Here is a 20,759-nt window from a genome sequence, read left to right as displayed (position 1 = left end):
ATTGCCACCTTCTTTATCCAGAAGGGTTTGGAGCAGCTGACAGGTTCCCCAAAATTAGTGCAAAAGATGCCTTGATAGAAACTATGTTGTTGTTGTTTTGTCCTTTGAAGAGTCTTAGATGTTTCCATGTGCTCCTTGAACTGCTTTGCTATGTCGATGATTTTGGTTGTATAGAGCTGTTGTTCAGGATTAGGATCTATTTCTTGCAAGGCTGCTGTAATTGCTGGACAGGTAAAGATGCGAGAGTTTAGTATTGGGGCAGTTGTTGCAGTTTCTATATGTTCTCGTATGATCTGTATTGATCTTCATTCCTCTATAATGTCCTGTTCGTAGTCTTGCTATCATGGTGGAGTTCTTTCTTTGAGCATTGATTTCGGGAATTTGATGTTGTATCACTGATTTCAGTGGAATTATTTTAACTTTTGCTAGTGCGTTAGCATCAGCAGAGGTTATCATGCGAGTTTCTTGGTTGAGTTCTCTGGCGTCTTTTGCTAATTTATCAGCTGCTTTATTGTAATCAATGCCTACATGAGCAGGAATCCATTGTAAAATGCACCTTTTTCCTAAACACTTTAGTTGATTTAAGAGTTTATTTAAGAATGTCTTGTGTGAGCTTGGTATTGCCGTTTTTGATTGCCTCCATAGCTGATCTTGAATCACTATAAATTATAATTCCCTCAGATCATTGAGATGATGATAATTTTAAGTAGGCTTCGAGTGCTTTATTTATTGCGTAAAGTTTGCTGGTAAAATTGGAAGCAATTCTCCCAGATCCAACTTTTATTGCAAGTTTTTCACCTTTCGGGAGTAGAAGGAGAACACCAGCGTCTCCATTAATCATATTGGTGTCTGAAGATCCATTGGTATAACAAATAACCTGTTTGGAGGATGAAAGAAGGTTGATAGTATAGTATTTAGGCCTTTTTCTTGGAGCTTTTTTTTTTTTTGAGTTTTAGTAAGGTTTAGATTTATGAAGGTATTTGGAGATAAAGGACTGGAAAATAGAGGTTCTTTGTTTATGTGGACATTTAGCTGATCAAGACCTATTTCCTTCCTGATAGTGTCATCATATTGTTAATTTGATGATCTTTGAAGTCTGCATTTTTAATTCCAATGTTCATAAGTTTTTAGGGAGATATGATTGCTTTGGTAGCTTCTGATATTATTTATGAATTTTATAGTGGCAAATTTTCGTCCGTCCTCCAGCAGGTTGAGCCCACATTCTTGTTGGGCTCTGATGTTGTTAGTGGATGAGACTGCACCAATGATAATTTTGGATACTTTTGCTTGTATTTTGTCTAATTTTTCCTTTACTGATGAAGCCGAAGGTGACCAGATAGGTGCTGCATATTCTATTATTGGGCTTATTAGTGTAGTGTAAGTAGTTTTGAGGATTTTTGGCTTTGCGCCCCAATTTGTTCCACAAAGCCTTTTCAGTATATTTAACTTTTAACCAAATTTCTTAAGGTCCGATTTCAAGGTGACTAACGTGGCAACGGCATCCAATTTTCCAATGAAGAGTCATAGAAAGAAACAACATATTAAAAACATTCATAACAAATCATTCACACTATATAGTCAGGGGAACACCAAATGCACTACCTCCCCATAAAGCCTTACATTTTTCCAGAGTGAGACATTTAATGTTCCAGGTGAGGATATTTACTCTGAATTGAAAGATCGAGGTATGTCAACCACAACTACTAAAAATGATATGAATTTACAAGATGAATCCTGATGTGTATGTATAGCAATTTTGCACTAATTAGAAATATCATTCTTACTCTAAATATCCAACATCAGTGAAGGCTCTCTCAATTTCCCTTTCAGGCCCTATTTCATGAATCCTCTTAGATGCTTTGCTTGGGCTGCCTATCCTGACTTTGCTATTTGTGTTCAGTGTGACAGAAAAGAGCATGAAACAAGGATGTGAGAAGAAACATCTGGTTTACTAAGCATTTAAAAGATGGAAATGAGAAAGAGAGTGAAAAGATCAAGACAGATTAGAACATTCTGTATCAGGAAGTGAAGGAAAGTTTACCATGTCGTTTAGTGGAAAAATCCTTTAATCCTGAGTAACAGTTTTAAAAAAAAACATCTAAGGAAGCACTAATATGCCTATCTGTTCTATCTCCTCAAAATTAAATTACTTCTGAATGCTATGATTCTTTTCATTAGAATGGATCAAGGAATCTGAATTTGGCCTCATTCCTGAAAATTTAAAAAAATAATAATAATATGTGCTACATGAGAATTCTTTAAAGAGTTATGAGCACCAATACTTAAGGGAAAACCTTCAGGTATTTAGCAAAAAAAATGGATACCTGTCTCCACGGAGAAACTCAATATTTAAAATATATCTAGTAGTATTCTGGAAAGGAGTTCAGTTTGCTGGTGTATGTTTTTCCTGAGGAGGAAGACATGGACGCACTGGCTATCTGCAGTTCATCTCCTCCCCCCCCCTCCCCCCAAAAAGGACTAAAAACCTGCATGTGCATAAATAATTAATGTGGTTGAATTGTTATAGATCTGTCAAAACATTGATAAAATCAATACAGGCAAAAATCCTACATTACAAACTAGCATTATCATCCGTAAGGATATGATAGAGGTTAGACCTGCCCATGGAGAAGTTGCCATCTGCCACTCAATAGGTCATCTTATTACAGTATGCTGCATCTATTCACCATTAGATATATCTCAGAACAATGCTGATGGGCTTATTTTGCAGTTACTATTCCCTCATTCTTGTTATGGGGGATTTAAATGGTCACACCACTCTGGATAAGATCAAACACTAATGTTAGGGGAGGGTTATGAGCACATCCACATAACAATAATTTGAACACAGGAAGTAAAGCTTCCTCCACATGCTTACCTAAATATTTACTGTCACGGAAGTAAGAGACAAATTTTCTACTTACTACTCGTAAGTGGTAACTTGAGAATAATATATGTGGGAGTGAGCATTTTCCTCTGGTATTCTATTATACCTGGGGAACTACATGGTCCATCATGGATATCACAGTTGAAAATATACCAAACTATTGGATTTCTCTTCCTTAGTGGAATTTGATACCTCAGCAGTTGTCTCCTTTCCTATCAGTGAAACATCGAATTATTTTACAGAACATAATAAATGCTACCACAATTGCATTACCTGAAAGATATTAGTTTCCACCTTTTATAGTTCATAGTGGAATGCAGAACATGCAGTAGTAGCAGCCAAGAAAGCCAGAACAATGCTTGGGCATCTTCTGCAGATATCACAAGGAACTTAATTGCTTTTAGACTTGTTTTGGGTGCCTGAACACAATATAAACCCATGAGAACCAGACTCATGGATTCACTATACATCTATAACTAGATCAACAAACATCAGAATGGTCTGAGACAAAAATCAGAAAATGGAGGAGAAATATACAACCCCTTTCCCTTTCAATCCTGGAACATAACAGGTGCATAGTTACTAAACTCAAAACCAATTTCATATGCTCTTAGGGAGAGCAATGTCTTCTTAATTGCCGTGTTCCTTTCTCTAAAAAGGTAAAACAGAAAAACATTCAAGTCTGTTCTCTTTGAACTCTTTAAAGTTGATCTGATCTGATTTTCCCTTTCAATCGTTTCTGACTGTAGGTGACTTTGTAGGCATTGTCCACAAAGTATTCCTAGTGAGATTTTTACAGGGTAGTTTGAAATTGCTTTCCCCAGCCCCCAATTTTATCTGGACTCAGGACCGGCATGTGGCTGGGACGTATTCGTGACTGTAATCCACGTGTGTTCATAGGGCCAGTTTGCCTGTTCTATGAGACTAAAAACCCAAGTTTTCAGGTGAAAAATCCCCCTACCGCTGTATGAGACCAGCTAATTCACTTTTATCTGGTCTTTTTTAAGAGACCAGATAAAGGTTGCTCACGTCACTGATGTGGTTAAAGTTACTGGATAATAATTTGTAGGAATTTTTGGATTCTTGGCTAGTATTGGAAAGGTGATAACAATTGTTCTTTTCCAAAATCTAGAAATTCATATCCAGAGTAGATTCTGTTGTAGAGTCAAAGCAGATGATTCATGCAAGATAGTGGCAGATGTCATCTGGTCCTGCACTACATGCTCAACATTGAAGTATAGCAGAACAGGTCTGTCAGGAAAAAACTGAAAAGTGCTTTGATCCAATGTCAAGCAAGTGCTGCTGGACCATATGACAACCATTATAAAATGTTAGACACCTGTTCCCTTCTTGCTTGGATCACCTCTGCTTCTACTTCAGAATCTTCTCTGGCGATTAAATTTCTAGATTCTGGCAAAGGAAAAATGTTATTGCTTTTCCAAAATTTCCAACAGGTTATTTTCCAGTAGCTCTGACCAGCTGTTTGTGTAAGAACTTGGAGGGGGGGGGGGGAAACCGTTAGCTTACATCTTTTATGGTTTCAGAGAAGCAACCTTCTTTCCAAGAGATTATCTGGCTGTCATAAAAATAATTTGACATTAGATAATTTAAGAAACATTCATTAGAAATGCTTACTTTAATACATGAACATTTAAGGTGTTTTTCCAAACAAGGAAAAAGCACACAACACAGCTTGGAAAGTCAGTACATCTTAAGACTTCTACATCTTTGGTCTCAGAGGGAACTTCCATCTTTATTTTAAGAACTTTTTTATCTTATCAACTTCAGTCTAAATGAAATCTACTCTCTCCAACCTTTTGTCTATGAGAGGAGGAGGGACTATTTCCTCTCAGAATTAACTCAGTAAGTGACCAGTTTTCCTCCTTCTGCTGTAAGCAGTGCCCTCTACATGAATGACTGTTCATCCATGTGGAGAGCAAAGTTCTTCAGATTAATTTTCAGTAAACAGTTCTTTTCTACCCCAAGTATATTGCCAACTGTAAGATAAGAGACATGCCTTCCATTTGTGTCTCCGTTTTTTTGCACTACTTATATCCTTCATGGAGAGAATATTTATAGAAAAACACCTATTTTAGGAAAATAATTGGTGAACAGAGTTAAATGTACAAATAGAATAACTTTCTTTAAAATTAAACAAGTTTTTCATTCTTCTCAAGCATGTTTTATATACTGACATGCAGGTCATGCTCTGTTAATCAGTCAGATCCATGAAGCTGAAAAACAACTATTTTTCATTAATTGTCACATTACTTCTATTGCAGTTTAATTGTCTAATGTTTTATCAACTGAAGAATATGTTATCTTCAAAATTTCTTTAGACTTAGTACAAAGAGTTTTTATGACAACACAGCATTATATTCAGACATTTCAAACTCTTTTAAGCAAGAAGGATCATCTCTCCCTTAGAGCCCATATTGACACTGCGAGAACAGTTTTAAATATTTTAAGCCATTCTCTTTCTAGAGAATGGCTTAAAATATTTCTTATGATAAAAACATCATAAAAAATTTCTTATGATGAAATCTGTTTTGTCATAAGAGTTAATTATGTTGTAGCTCTTAAATCATCCATTCCCATCATGGACTTGTGTTTTCTATAATGGTCTTCATAACATCTGTTATTCTGTTGCTAGAAAAATTCGTTTTCAAGCAGCATCCTGTTTAAATCTACTTTCTCATAGTATTCTATTTAAAAATGAAGTTTTAGTTAAATCATCACTAAAGTGCAATAAAATGATATTTATAACCAAAGCTGAAAAATGACATACAGTCATAGTTCACAACAAAAATAACTATTTTATAAAACTTAATCTTTTACTTTGGAATCATTCCACTTATAAATGCATCTCCAGAGATCATTTATAAGTGAAATAAAACTCAATTGCAAAGCAACAAACAGAATCATCCAATTGATCTAAATGACAAGCTTAGGTGTTGGGCATTATTCATAACTTATTTTAACGATAAATTTCTAGCATCTGCAGGACAAACACCATGTTACAGTTTACATTTGATAATGAGTTAGTGAGACAATTCAAATTGTAATGGACAAAATATTAAAGTCCTAATTTGGCATCCTCTAATGTTGTAAAAAATAAGTATTACAGTTATGTAGGAGTTGATCGTAGGATAAGTCTCCTAAATGTTTGGCAAATTCATGCAACCATAAGGTTAGCGAAATGTTTAATAGCCATTGCTGACTAAAAATAATCTCTCTGACATTTAACGACTTCTATATAACAATGGTTTTCTTTCATCTAATCCTGTGTGAAGGGATGTACAAAGCATGGTCTGCTAGTCCAAACTCGCCATAATAATGGTAGCGAATGTATTTCTTGTATTCTCTATGGTGGATGTTAAGAGATCTTCCTGTCTGTCCATAGCAGCTATGGGTTGTTATATCCATAATACATCAGCTCACCATCCATTTCAAAAATATGGCATCATAAAATCTTTAGTATCCAGAGCACATAAGATTTGTTCTTCTGAAGAATCTAAAACAAGAATTGAAAATTATCAAAGAAACAGCCTTACTAAATGGATATAATCCACTAACAACCCAAAAAATAATTAACCACTCTCCTACAAATCAACACCCAGATAAGAAGCCCACAGGACTCCTATATTAAAGGCATCTCTGAACATTTGGTAAAAATTATGAAAAAATATCAACTCATTGCTACTTACAAACCCATCAACCAAATTCACAACTTGCTACTTCTCCAAAAGACAAACTCTCACCAATTACTTGGCATATACGAAGTACCATGTTCATGTAATCTTACTTTGAACAGACAGGAAGATCTCTAAATAAATGTATCTCTGAACATCGAGGCTGGATCTGCCTCATCAAACTTCACAAATCTGGCCTTGTACAACATGGAATCGAAAATGCTAACAAAGGATCCAGTGGAAAAATGCCAAGTTACTACATAGATCCACATATAAACATGAATGTTTATATAAAGAAAGTGCTGAAGCCTTACATCGAAATGATTGTATATGTAAAAGGATTCCATTTAAGCATGCACACTACTGTTTTTTGAATTCGGTTCCTATTGTTGTTCGATAGTTGTACTGATGATGTCCTATGATACCTAAGACAAAATATTTACATAATAAAAGTTATTTTCTGTGGCATATGTGTTAATCTGTAGTTATGGATATCCTATAGCTTTCACTATATAAAAATAAATAATGTCCATAGTAGGCTAGGTTACAATTACAGGGAACTTCATACACTCCAGGATATGCTTGAGGATGGAGTTTGTCGTTAGTAGAGGAGATCAAGATTTCTAATATGATGTGGTGTGGACGTTATACTGTATTTTATTAGCTGTCTTTTCAGATATATAGAATAGGAATTCTATATATCTTTGGCTGTCTTTTCAGATATATAGAATAGGAATAGTTTGGTGTTTTGTTCTTTTGTGTTGGGGTGGGGGTAGGAGGTCCATATACTGCATTTTATCTATTTTGTAGGAAGCATGATGAAGATAGTTGAGTTCTGTTGAAGAGATTGTCCTAAGATTGATAGAAAATGTTCCTTTAAGACTGATTATAAATTGTGTTGGTTATTTGAATGAGTATAGTGATTATTACTTTAACCAATTTACCCAAGCCTTATGCATTCAGGTACATTTCATCTGAATTATCAAACACGTTGTGTTTTTAAAGTCTTATTCAAATATATATATGTAATCATACATAGAAATATTTTAAACTATTATACTATTGTTATACTGTATACACTTCAGAAATTTTTATATATATGCAAGTTTTTTATTTTACAATATATATTTATATTTTTACCCATAGCCTGGTATGTTATAGCCATAGATGCTGATGTGTCACAAAAAACTAAACACACAAATATCCTGTTATACATGCTTTCTATTTTTCTATAACTTTTTTTTTTAATTTCTTTGATAAGTTTTAGATGGTTTTTTTCCTCATTTTAATATATTTTTTTGCTTTTCTTCTCTCTTTTACAGTATGGTCTGGTTCTGTCATCATTTTATGTGGAAATGTATATTAGAGGATTAACTGCAGACTTGAGTCATTTGGAAGCAGCACGGCAATCAGGAACCTATAATTCAGTCCTGGAATTAGAATCACACATAGCTAGTATATTTACTAAATTGTCATCTTTATTTGAAGGGAGGTATGATAATGTGGCTCGGGAGTGTTTGGTCAGTGCCTTTTCACTAGATCCCACATGGGAAAGACTTGCATTGTTGCAAAAAACAGTTGAACAGCTCTCATTGAAAAACCAGAGTGCTGTTCTAAATCAACAGGAGGAAGGGGGTTTTAAATTTCATGAGAACATTAATGGTGAAAATAATTTAAACATTGAATTGGCTAGGGGTTGTAAGTATAGTTATTATGACAAATGCTCAAATCAGCACAAAAGAAGTATACTTCATAATTCACTGTCTAAGCATCCTATACTTGATGCAGAGATTGAGGGTATTAATGGTGAACTTAGAAAAGATTTGATTATTGTGTTGGAGTGTATGAGATCGTGTGTGCTAAAGTGTACTGACAGCTGGCAAGATATGAGACATATCTTTGAAGAATATTTGCTCAAAGAAGCCACTTCTAAGGCTTTATCTAGGCCAACTTACTGTGAAAGTACAGACAGTGAAGCAGATTCTCCTTCAGATGATGAGGATGATGTTTCTAATCAGTTGTATAGTGTTAAATCTGTTCAAAATTCATTTACAGGAATATCTAGTAGAAGAGAAGCTGACACCACACAAAAAATGGATTTATCTAAACATTCTCTGCCTTCTAATAGGGAACCAAATCTATTTACAGAAGAACCTGTATCATCACTAACAACAAACCAGAAACTTAGATTTTTACGGAAACGACATACTCAAAAAGATAAAGATGAGAAGCACGAGTTTAAGTATATTAGGCTTGAGGACGAAAGTACTGATACTACCAAAATTGATGTTGAAATACGAAGGAGAAAAAAGAAAAGAAAAACAAAACGAGAAAAGGATCGGGATATAACGTCATTTGACATGCATGCCAGATTAATAACTGAAAAACATAAAGTTATCAAAGGAGGTTCAGAAATTAATATTTCTTCAGGAAGTGAAAATATAAAGGGAGAAACTAATAAACACAAAGCTTCATCTGTTGAACATGCATCTGTGCTAAACACTGATGCAAGAGTATTGTTATCAAGAATTAATGTTGCTGAACTGGAATTGAATAATTCTCCATCCAGTTCTGCTACTGTTCCCAGTCCACCTCCTCTAGAATCTGCAAAAAGAAATGACCTGACTTCCACTACATTTTCTTTGAGGTCTTCGACAGTAACACCTAACCCTGTTGTTGTATTATCAGATATAATGAATGAAAAGAATATTGAGAATCAAAAGCATTTGAATTTATGCAGAATGCAGCTTAGTAAATTAGGGGGAAATAAAAAAGAAGCAGTAGCCCATATGGATGAAATATTTAATAACACATCTGAGTCAAAAGGTAAAAAGTCAGATGAAGCTAATCAGGTGTTTAGCTCTTATAGACTTCGCTCATCTCCTAATGTTCAGTCTGAATTTGCAATGGATACACATGAAGATTTTGATTCATCTACCAATATAGATAACAGTGATTCAAATTCTGCTGATTCTGGTAATTTAGTGTCTAATAGTGCTATTAAATCTTTACCAATTCCTGCATCAGTTTCCTCTGATGATCCTACAATAAATGGTCCTGTGAATTCTGCAACATCCAACACAGATAGTCCTCAAAAAGCACGACAGTTTGCATTATCATTGTCTGAAGGAAAGACTGTCATTCCTATTTCTGTAAACACAATTGAAAAAGTTGACATAGTGAATGTTCAGCAATTGATTAATCCGGCACTTCAGAATAAGACTTCAGTCTTTAAGCTGACTTTACCAACACAGTTACAAAATAGTGGAGTGATGACTGCAAAACTTGTTATTCCAGTTAATAACTTTAGTGCTAGCAGCCTGAAATCACTTATTCCACGAAGTGAATTAAATAAGCAATCAGTAGCCACAGGGGAGGAAGATGCAAATGTTCGAAAGACTGTAACGATTCCTGGTATGGTAATTTTCAAGGGACCTCTTAACAGTAAGCATGGTTCATCACCAGTACCTCAGTCACCACCAACACCACCACAAGCAGATTCAGGACAAACTACTATGCAGCAGGATAAGAACCAAAAGCGTATTTGGACATCAGTTAGAAATATTCATGGCTCTCTAGAATGGCGCAAAATAGGGAAACGAAGTTGTAATATGGCATTGGCACAACAAAAGATGCAGTTTAAACAAAGACCTATCAAAGTAACACTTCCTCTTGCTTGTCAACGTGATTCTTTGTTGTCTTCAAATTCACCTATTTGTGATAAAAATAATACAGTGAATAATACAAAAGTAAGTGATTCTGTTGACTTGGATAAGCAATCATCACCATCTTGGGATGTGTATTTCAAATATGAGCATACCTCACTTTCGGCACTTACATGTTCCAGTACAGGAGATAATGTGTCTGATGAGAAATCAGATTTGTGCCATACCTCATCTAGTACCCCTCAATCAGGATTTCCTTCTGATAGTAAGAAAAATATTCCATCAGTTCCAAAAGATCGTGTTTCTGGTGGCTTCATTCCTTTTACATCTTACGTGACTGAAGGTGTTGAAGAATATCATTCTGCAAATATCAAAAGAACTAATGAAGCAAATGATTTTTGTAATAACTGTAGATCATTATTTCAAAACAGAAAAGAACATATCATGGATACAGCGAAAAGTGGGAGGGAACTGTGTTGTAACAAGATCCAATTGGATGACAAATTTCACCTTAATAAAGAAGCAACGTCAACATCAGCTGCTCATCCCATGAGTGATTGCAAATGCCAAAGGGAAATAGTTCATAAAAACATTCACTCTCCATCTGTTTGCCTTCATCATACCTCTGATTCTGTTAAAGATATATCACCCCAGTCTTCACTGCCTTTATGTACTTTACCTTGCCACTCTGTGAATACTGTTTCAGCAAAATTAACAGACTGTAAAATTAAGGCAACAGATGATCAGACAAATCTTCACACCACAATACCCACATCACAATTACAGGTGAGTACTTTTTTTTTTTTTAATTAGAAATGCTTTGAAATATGTTTGATTTTGAGAACTGGAGGAAATGCTTTTAGTTTGTCGCTGTCTTTATACACCAAATTGATTGCAAATATAAGCAATATATGCAAATATGGTAAGATGAACATTTAATGAAAAACACTATTATAATCAGTTTTCATATGCATATCAGATGTATGCCAGTAATTTCTTTTTGATCAATAGTTTAACATAATCAGATATCATTCTTGGTGGTGGAAGAACTATAGAAAATATTGAAAAGTCAGCTACTACTGGGACATCCTCAGCAGAATCAAAGCTAGACGCCATCAGTGTATCAGTGGAAATGTGAAGCTAGCTGAGGAATTTTAAAAATACTTTGCCAAAATAACTGATTACTGAGGCTGAGAAGATCAAAACAAGTGTGGTCCTTCTAAATATTAAGTACGAGATGATTTATTTAGACACTAGAAATCACAGATATTCAGTACTAAACATAAAAAATTTCTTGAATGGGAGGCAATTTTAAGTAGATTATGAGGTTATTTTCCCCTGTGGTGTCATAAGACTGCTCACAGAAATAGAAGAGTAGGAAATTAATCCCAGATATATAGATATGTATTTGGGAAAATTTGGAGAAAAGGGTAAACTAATAATAATAATGGCAAGTATCTGCTAGTTTTAGGCTCAGGATATAGATTAGTCATTATCAACATCATGTTTTAATATAAAAATGTGCATAGATTCGCATGGATAAGAACACATACAAAAAAAAATGGGGAGGGGGGAGTATATGCAGAATTTGAAAAGGACCATACCGTATGTCAATTAGGATTAAAGATAAATATCCTGCTGGGAGGGAGTAGGGTAATGAAGTTTGAAAAGTCTCAAAGGCAAACAGCTTTCCTTCAAATGTCGACAAATATCCAATTGCACAGATATTGCTTGTGTGTAGGGAGGAGTTTGAAAGCCAAAGAGGATGTTAGAGATTATTATTATTATGCGACACCTCCAGAGAGTCCAAAGACTCATTGAGGGAGAATGGCGCTAACACCATCGAACGATTGACCTCTTCTAACTGCTAACCACGCTCAAATTTGCTTAACTTTTTTGCGAGCCATTAGTGGCAGAGGCTCTACCAATCGACCAACCTTTGCTGGCAAGATTACATAGCAAAATGTAATGAGAACATTGATTGATTAATTCAGTGAGGTAAGTTTATGATAAAGTTGTCTGCAAAGAGAAAAGAATTTGAACTTGATGGTAGACACAGTTGAAGGGGGGGGGTATCAAGGGAAGAAATTATTTAAAAAAATCCTTATTAGTAAGCATGTACTCAAAGTACATGATGTATTCTTTCTCTGGGTATATATGCTTACTAGAGCCTCCATAGCTCAGTCGGTATAGATGAAGCCCTTTGGTTGTAAAGACTTGGGCTTGAATCCTGTCCAGGATGCAAAGAACCTTATCAAGGCATTTTAATTGGAGATGAGTTAGCTAGTCTCACGTGGAGGTGGCAAGGTTTTCCCTCCTGGAAACTCGGGTTTTTTGTCTCACAACCAAGCAAACTGGCCAGTAGAACACATATGCAATTTGCAGGGGGGGGGGGGGAGAAGGAGAGAGAGTACTTATAGGCATAGGGCTAACTATCTTATCTTTGAAGCTAATTCATGTGTAAAAGTAGCTAAACAACACAAAAAAAAAAAATCATGAATATTTTGGAAAGTAGAGAAGGTTTGAAATAAACATGGAGAAATCATTCACAAATCCAAAACAAAATACACACATACGCACAAAAAAAAAAAAAAGTCGTCCTACTCAAATGGCCTTCAAGCCTTCTTGTTCATTGTTAAAACTGTTCGGCATAACTTCTGTCCTTCTATGTTTTCTTCCACTCCTGACCACCCACACCACCATGGTAGCATTACCTTAAGATAAAGCTGACTTGGCATCAGTTTTCTCTTCTAAGTTCCTGTTTTTAGATGACCAAGAAAAATCACTTTCCATTTTAAAACAAACAACTTGCTGCATGTCTACTGTGTTTCACCAGAAAACTCCTCACTAAACCAGGTGCTAATAAGTTCTTGGCTCAGATAGTAACCCTCCAACTGTGTGCTAAAAACTGCTTAAGACAATATATATAGAAAGGTTTGTGTTGTTGATTATTCATAGTGATTATTCATGATATAAACAACACTAAGAGAGGAAAAATGCATATATATTAAACTTGCAACTCTTTGACAGAGATCCCTGACAATTAAGCTATTCAGATTCATTATATATGCAAGTTATTTCTTATGGAAAGGAAAAATATACAAACAGCTGGATGGGACTGCAATGTCCCCACAGACCCAGCTAAATTTTTTTATGGAAAAATTTGAAAACCAAGTACTCGACATAGCTATGCTTAAACCAATAGTTTGGCTATGCTGTGTTGATGATGTGTGGTTGAATGGTGTAGACATTATATTTTTGGTGTATCTTAACTGCATCCTAAAATAAACTTTACCATAAAAAAAGAAATAACAATTGTCTTCCATTTGTAGATACACTAATGACATGACTTCCTAATGGCTCATTATCCTTCTACATTTACAAAAAACCCACTCGTACAGGAAGATATTTACATAAACAATCATCGCCATTCTTCCCAGTAGCATGGCATCGTCAAATCACTTACTGTATGTGTGGGTTTTCTGTAAATGGAGAAGGATAATGAGCTATTTTTTTTTCTGATGTATCCTTGAAAAAAAAAAAAAAAGGATAGGAATAGTTTTGCAGTGATCCTGTGTGTGTGTGGGGGGGGGGAAGTGCATGGGTTTTAGGACTATTTGTTCAAATGACTCTGCCTTCAGAATACTTTTTAAGCAAATGGCTACATCCCATACACCCATTTTTTCTTTTTTAAGGTTCATCATAAAAAATAGCCGAAGTGTAGGATTAGATGGAGAAAAAACATCCATATCATATAGAAGTCGTTATAGATCTGTTACTTCTGAAGGTTCTGAGACTATTTTTAGAATCAGCATCAGCTATGAGACACTCTCCCAACCTCAATAAGTATGGTTCCATTAATTTACCAAAGATTTGGGAAACTGTCATTTTCAGACCTGATAGCTTGACTTCTCTAAATTAAATTTTATGGTTATCCAGCCTATAGAGAGTGCCATGTACGGACATTAATTTTGTTTTCAGTTACAATTGAATTTTCCACAATTACTTTGTTCAGTGCTGTGTGCCTGTCCCAGTTATAACTGTGTTCTGACGATACTGCGTAGAAGACAAGTGAAATATCAGTAAGTTTAATATATGCATTTTTTAATCTGTTAGCGGTGTTTATACCATGAAGCATTATTATGAGTGTTCCAAACAAGTGTCATACTTATCTGACATCTACCTAAACAACAACATAGAAGTAAGCCTTTATCCAGCCAGTCACTAAAAGGGAAATAGGTCATCTATCAATAATCCTATTTTATTAATCTCAGTACTCTCTACTTTCAAAAGTATTGGTGAGATCTTTCTGAGCAATAAACACAAAATGTTATATTCAGGCAATGACAGTCAAGGAAATGAAGGGGCATTCAACACAAAATACGAGTCTAATCTTCTTGAATGGCAGGCAGTCTCAAGTAGAGTGATGTGGGCTAATATCAGAATGGGGAATTGGACAATGAGACTTATTTGTGCCTATGGTCCCACAGAAGGTTCTACTAAGGTAGAAGTGGAGGAATTTTTTGAGGCTTTAGAAAAAGCAGCTGACACAATGAAAAAGGAAAAGTTGGTCCTTGTTGGGGATCTAAATAGTAGAATAGGAAATGATTGTGAGACTTACAAAAATATTTTGGGAAAATTTGGAGAAAAGAGCAAAGCTAATAATAATGGCAAATATCTGTTGGATTTCTGCTCAGGACATGGATTGGTTATTACTAACACCATGTTCCAACATAAAAATGTGCACAAATTCACATAGAAGAGGCAAGGAATAAGAAAAGTCTCAATGACTATGTTATTCTTGATAGTGATGTTTTCTCCCTGGTGCAGGACACCAGATTGTACAGAGGATTTGAAATTGGAAGTGATCACTATTTAGTCTTGAGCAGGATAAAATTGAATTTCATATTGAAAAGAATAACATGCAAGAAAGTTTTAAAGTGAATAAAAGTTGAGCATCTCTCAGATGTGAACTGTAGACTAAAATACACAAAGATTATTGAAGAAAAAATGATAGAGTTTGAGAACAGGAACCAAACATTGGAGATTCAGTGGCAAGCCTTGAAGAAAACCCTGATTGGTTCAGCTAGAGAAGCATGTGGTGAAGTTGTCTGCAAGGATAGAAAGATTAGAATTCTGTGGTGGACACAGGAAGTTAAAGAGGCAGTGAAGGAAAAGAAGAAAGCATAGCAAAAGTTCCTGACAAATTAGTCAGCTTGTGCTCTTAGAGAATACAGAGACAAATGTAAGAAAGATAAACACTGTGTAAAACTAGCTAAACAAAAGTCATGGGAGGACTTTGGCAACAACATAGAAAATAAATATCAAGAAGGTGGCAAAATATTCTGGACGTTGTGAAGCAGCTTGTGCTCTTAGAGAATACAGAGACAAATGTAAGAAAGTTAAACACTGTATAAAACTAGCTAAACAAAAGTCATGGGAGGACTTTGGCAACAACATAGAAAATAAATATCAAGAAGGTGGCAAAATATTCTGGACGTTGTGAAGCAGCTTAGGAATGGAGGAAAGAGTGCTGTAAAAGGAGTTAGAGATAATAAAGATGACGAAAACGGGAGAAGAAGATATCCTTGAAGTATGGAGTAATTACTTTGAAAAACTGCTAAATGAAACAAGCAGTGATGACAGCACAGTGATAAAAAACACTGACCAGGCATGCAGTCAGGAATACATATCCATACTTGAAGTAGAAAAAGCCATCAAAGGCTTGAAATGTGGAAAGGCTGCAGAAGTAGATGATATTGAACCAGAAATGCTGAAGTATGGTGGTATAAAAGTCTTACAGTGGCTGCACTGCATAGTTCAGAAAGCCTGGACAGATGGACGAATTCCCGATGATTGGAGTAGAGCTCTCATAGTACCCATATATAAAAAGTGAAATAAAACTGAATGTGAGAATTACAGAGGTATTTCCCTACTGAGTGTTCCTGGCAAGATCTATGCAAGTATACTTGAGAAACGGTTGAGAAGAATTGTGGAAGAAAAGTTTGGTGAAGAACAAGCTGGATTCAGGTCAAATAGAAGTTGTCAGGATCAGATCTTCACTTTACGACAAATTGTGGAGAAATCATGGGAATATAACAAAGATCTGTATTTAAGTACATTTTTGGAAATTATGGAGACAACTACTGTGCTTGAATAAAAACTTTAGTTTAATATAACTAAAATCTACATTTGACAATTTTGTCAAGGTCATCTTCTGGAGCATGCACATTATATACAGAGAACGAGCTACGCTACAATCTAACTGGTTTATTAAAGTTAATGACCAACAGCTACAACAGCTGTTGGCCTGAAATTAGCCTAAAAGAAAGGAATCTGTATTAAAGTTTTGTCGATTTGGAAAAGGCATATGACAAGGTGCCAAGAGAGAAGCTATTCAATACACTACAGTTATATGGTGTCAATGGAGCATTATATCAAGCAATACTTAGTCTTATTTGAGTTGTAAGTCAGCAGTTAGAATTGAAGGAAGTACAGGAAGATGGTTTAATGTTAAATCTGGTGTCAGACAAGGATGTACATTATCCCCTCTGTTATTCATTATCTACATCGATCACATTATGAAGGAAAGTGGTATTAAATATGATATCAAAATTGGAGATGTTAATGTCAGCTCTTTGCTTTATGTGGACGATGTTATACTTCTAAATAAATCCGCTACCAGTCTGCAAGATTCTCTGACTAAATTGAATAACTATTGTAATAGATATGATATGAAGGTCAGCAATAAAAAGACAAAGACAATGAAAATAGGCAGAATCATTGAAAATGTCAACTGTGTTGTGAATGGAGAACCCGTGGAACAAGTAAAACATTTCAGCTACTTAGGCACGATTTTTAGTGAAGATGGTAAATTAAATATAGAAATAGACAACAGAATCAACAAAGCTGGTATGCTAGGAAGTCAATTGAATAAATTCATATGGAATGAGAGAAATTAGTTGGAACACTAAATTAGCTGTATACAAGTCAAACCAGTTTTAACTTATGGTTCTGAGAGCTGGGTCAGAAGTAAAACACTTGACCAAATACTAGAGACTGCAGATATAAGAGTCCTGAGAAAGATTATAGGTGTGAGCAGATGGCATCAATGGCAATATCATATTAAAAATAGGATATTACGAAAGAACTTGACATTGTCAGCATCCAGGAATTCATTAGCAGAGCTAATCTCAGGTGGTACGGTCACTTAAACATAATGGGCGAGGAAAGATTAGCAAAACAAGTGTTCTCTGTCAGATTGGCAAGAAAACGATTCAGAGGAAGACCAAGATATAGGTGGATTGGTACGTACAAAGTGCCTTAGACGATAGAAATATAAGATCTGATAATTTTGGAGTCTTGACAAGTAACAGACTGATTTGGAGGAAAATTGTAGATAGGAAGTTAGTAATGATGTAAATTTTTCATGTGGTACTATCATATCCTGTACATTCCTTGAGGGTACATGGCAGGAAATTGATGATGATGACTCTCAAAAGTAATAGAGAAGGTCATTAACAGCTGATTTCACAACCTGGAGGATTACCAATATAGATTCTGCTATTTTTGCTTCACAGTAAGTCTCCAATCCAGCCTCGCTTTTCTTTGGATATAAGCTTGCATAAAAAGTTTAGAGGAAATCTTGTGGTTACTCTTGATTCATATTTCAAAGGCATTTGATTGTTGAGTCCAGCCTTGAAACTTTTTGCCAAGCTTGTATCTTATGGTCTCTTCTTTCCTTTGTTATTGGGGTTGCCAGTTTCCTCTCATCACATTTCCCAAAGTTAGAATTCCCCAGTGCGCTGTTATCTTCCGTATCCTCACAACTTATTCAGTTTTGTTGATACACAGTATATTTTCTTCTTCATTTTTAGAAACCTTGTAGTGCTCAAATTATTAAGCTTTTTGATTTTCCATAGCTGATGTCTTAAACACTGATCTCTTTACCATTCTCAAATGAGGATCAGATAATGTATTGCTTTCAAAACCCAGTCCTGCCTTATTTCTTGCAGAAAGATCTTATTTTACTTTTCCCTGTTATTTTTGATAATACCCAGATCTCCATGTAAGATCAGATCTCTCTTCTTAGACTGATTTTCTTGCAGTTCCTGGCGGAAGCACATAGCCCCCTCAGCTTCCGAGAAACACTTGATATCCTCTTTTATTGAAAACACTACTTCTCACCTGCACAACTTCTACTGCTTTACAAACCTCAGATAATGTTCTCATGTTTGGGATGGTGCACCACCCTAAGAATGCTTGATGCTACCCAGAAGAGGCTTACTTAAAAATCTGGTTAATTATTGCTGACCCCTCTCCTTTAAATGAGTCATCATGCCAATCAAGGATTTAGGCCTAGAGTGGCCTGTTCCCACCTTAGAAGAAGTCGTTGAATCTTTTAAGAGTACGTCCTGGTTTCTTTTTTCTAATGGCTCGTTCTTTCACAAACTCATCCAGTTACTTTCTCATATCTGATCTGTTTCTGCATTGTCTTTTTTATAGGTATTTTTCACCACAGCTACCATCATGCAGCTGCAGTCAGCAGGAGCCCTGTTGATATTGGCAGCATGAATTCTGAAGAATAATCTAAAGAGTGGAGAAACATTCAAAAGCAGTTTACTCCTTTCTTCTCATTATCCTAATATCTAATCTATTAGATATTTTGTAATTGCGTAAATTCTAAATAATGTTTTGTTTCATAACTAGTAATACTTTATAATTTGTTATATTTAGCTTATGTTTTAACCAAATGCAATGTGTATTTGAGTTATGTGTGTTGTTTGATGTTTGTATTATTATAGTGCAATGAGTAGATTGTCATGGTTCAGGGAGTTGAATATGAAAGACATCATGATGTATTTATTATTAAATGAAAGGAAAAGTTTGTGGATGGAAAGCAAGAATGGTGAGAACAAGTGTGTCCAAAGTGATACCAAAGAAAGTACTAGGAATAATATTCATATCAAAAGCAAGACAAAAAAAAAAAAAAAAGCACAAAAATGTAAATGTAGAGAAAATGTATACAGAAGGGCAGGAGATCAACAAAATAGGAATGGTGACAATATGAGTCTGAAGAAAACATGAAAAACACAGTAGTCGAAGATGAGTAGAAAGATGGAGTGGCTGCAGTAAGGGTGCATAAAATGGAATCTTTCACAGGATAAAGTGTGAGCTTAAGTAACTGAAGCATCATTTGGCGATTGGTACAGCAGAGAGGAGTAAGAAAAGAGATGTGAGAGGAAAGAAAGGAAGATATGAAAGAGTGATAGTAAGGAGACATGAATACATAGTAATTTCATGAACAGGGATGTGCTTTTGAAGAGTGTGAGAAAATTGTTTTCATGTTGTAAAAATGAGAATGATGCTGTTAGAATGCACAGAGGGAGAGAGAGTGAAGAAGTTAATATGAGAGGTTATTCCTAGAATCTGCCTCAGGCCTGAGAAGCTTTCTTAACCTCAACAAAGTTGGGTGCATGAAACTGCCCCAAATATGGGAAGCACTCATCCTCAAATCTTCAGCCCAACAGCCATTCAGGACTCTAGACCCAATTTTGGATGCCTTTCTTCAGCCTCATTTACCCAGGTGTTAGTGCCTGCATGCACATATCATTGTTCTGTGATCCCTGATGGTGGTAACGTAACATTGCTGAAATATTGGAAGCATTAGTTGAAATTATTCTAATTAATATTTAGAATATGTTGTAATTTCCTGAAAAATAGTAGTTATGAATAGCCAACATATAAGCCTTTCTACCAGAATTTCGAGTGTCTACTGCCCAGAAAAGAGTTTCTTGAGTGGGGTTCTTTGAACTGTTGCTAGTGGTCCCACAAGAGATCATCATTGAAAATAAATAAACATCATATAAATTAATATATAAACATAAAGATATAATTTATGTGTTGGTGGGGGGGGGGTGATCTGAAAATGTTTCAAGGGTTCCTCCAGGGTAAAAAGATTGACAAATGCTTTTTTTTTTCTAAATTTCTCTGCTGTAAATTTTGTAGCTACACAGATTTAAGCAAATTTATTTACTACTTGCAGTTTTACAAGTTATAGCTATGCAAAAAAAAAAAAAAAAAAAAAAAAAAAAAAAAAAAAAAAAAAAGCAACATTAATGTGAGATATTACATTTGCAGTGTTAGTGCATTAAACTTTCAAAATGTCACTGTCAAAAATTAAAGTGGAAAAGAACTGCAGATTCATTTAAATTTAAGTGGTCGGATAAATGTGATGTAATTATATTTATAAACTACATGTGTGTGTGTAGTGATTGAATAGCTGAAGGAGTAAGCATTTATGCTGCTCTTATAGAAATATTAGCATGCAATGAAATTTTAACAAAAGTTAAAATTTTGTGACTTTCACTATTATGAGCATAGGCTACTGCACATTTGAGTTCAGAGACTAGAAATTTGCACACAAACCATTTTTCATACACACATGGGCCAGCAAAACTTAGAAGAAATATTGCCAAGAGAAGGTAATAATGTGTAAGCTTTGAATATAAGAGA

At 35.1% G+C, this 20,759-nt stretch overlaps 1 protein-coding gene across 3 annotated transcripts in view; it reads left to right on the top strand.

Annotated features, from left to right (window-relative positions):
* LOC150108427 (uncharacterized) overlaps positions 1-20,759 on the top strand; it is a 175,637-nt gene that overhangs the window by 94,560 nt on the left and 60,318 nt on the right. For all 3 annotated transcript variants that reach the window (XM_090415837.1, XM_090415839.1, XM_090415838.1), the window contains exon 7: positions 7,902-11,030. In XM_090415837.1, the coding sequence (XP_090271963.1) occupies positions 7,902-11,030 (3,129 nt within the window). The remainder of the gene's footprint in view (positions 1-7,901; positions 11,031-20,759) is intronic.

Source organism: Typopeltis vanoorti, chromosome 3, assembly GCF_054136105.1.
Source record: "Typopeltis vanoorti isolate ZY-2024b chromosome 3, IOZ_Tvanoo_1.0, whole genome shotgun sequence".
Lineage (NCBI taxonomy): Eukaryota > Metazoa > Arthropoda > Arachnida > Uropygi > Thelyphonidae > Typopeltis > Typopeltis vanoorti.
This window is presented reverse-complemented; position numbering and strand designations above follow the sequence as displayed.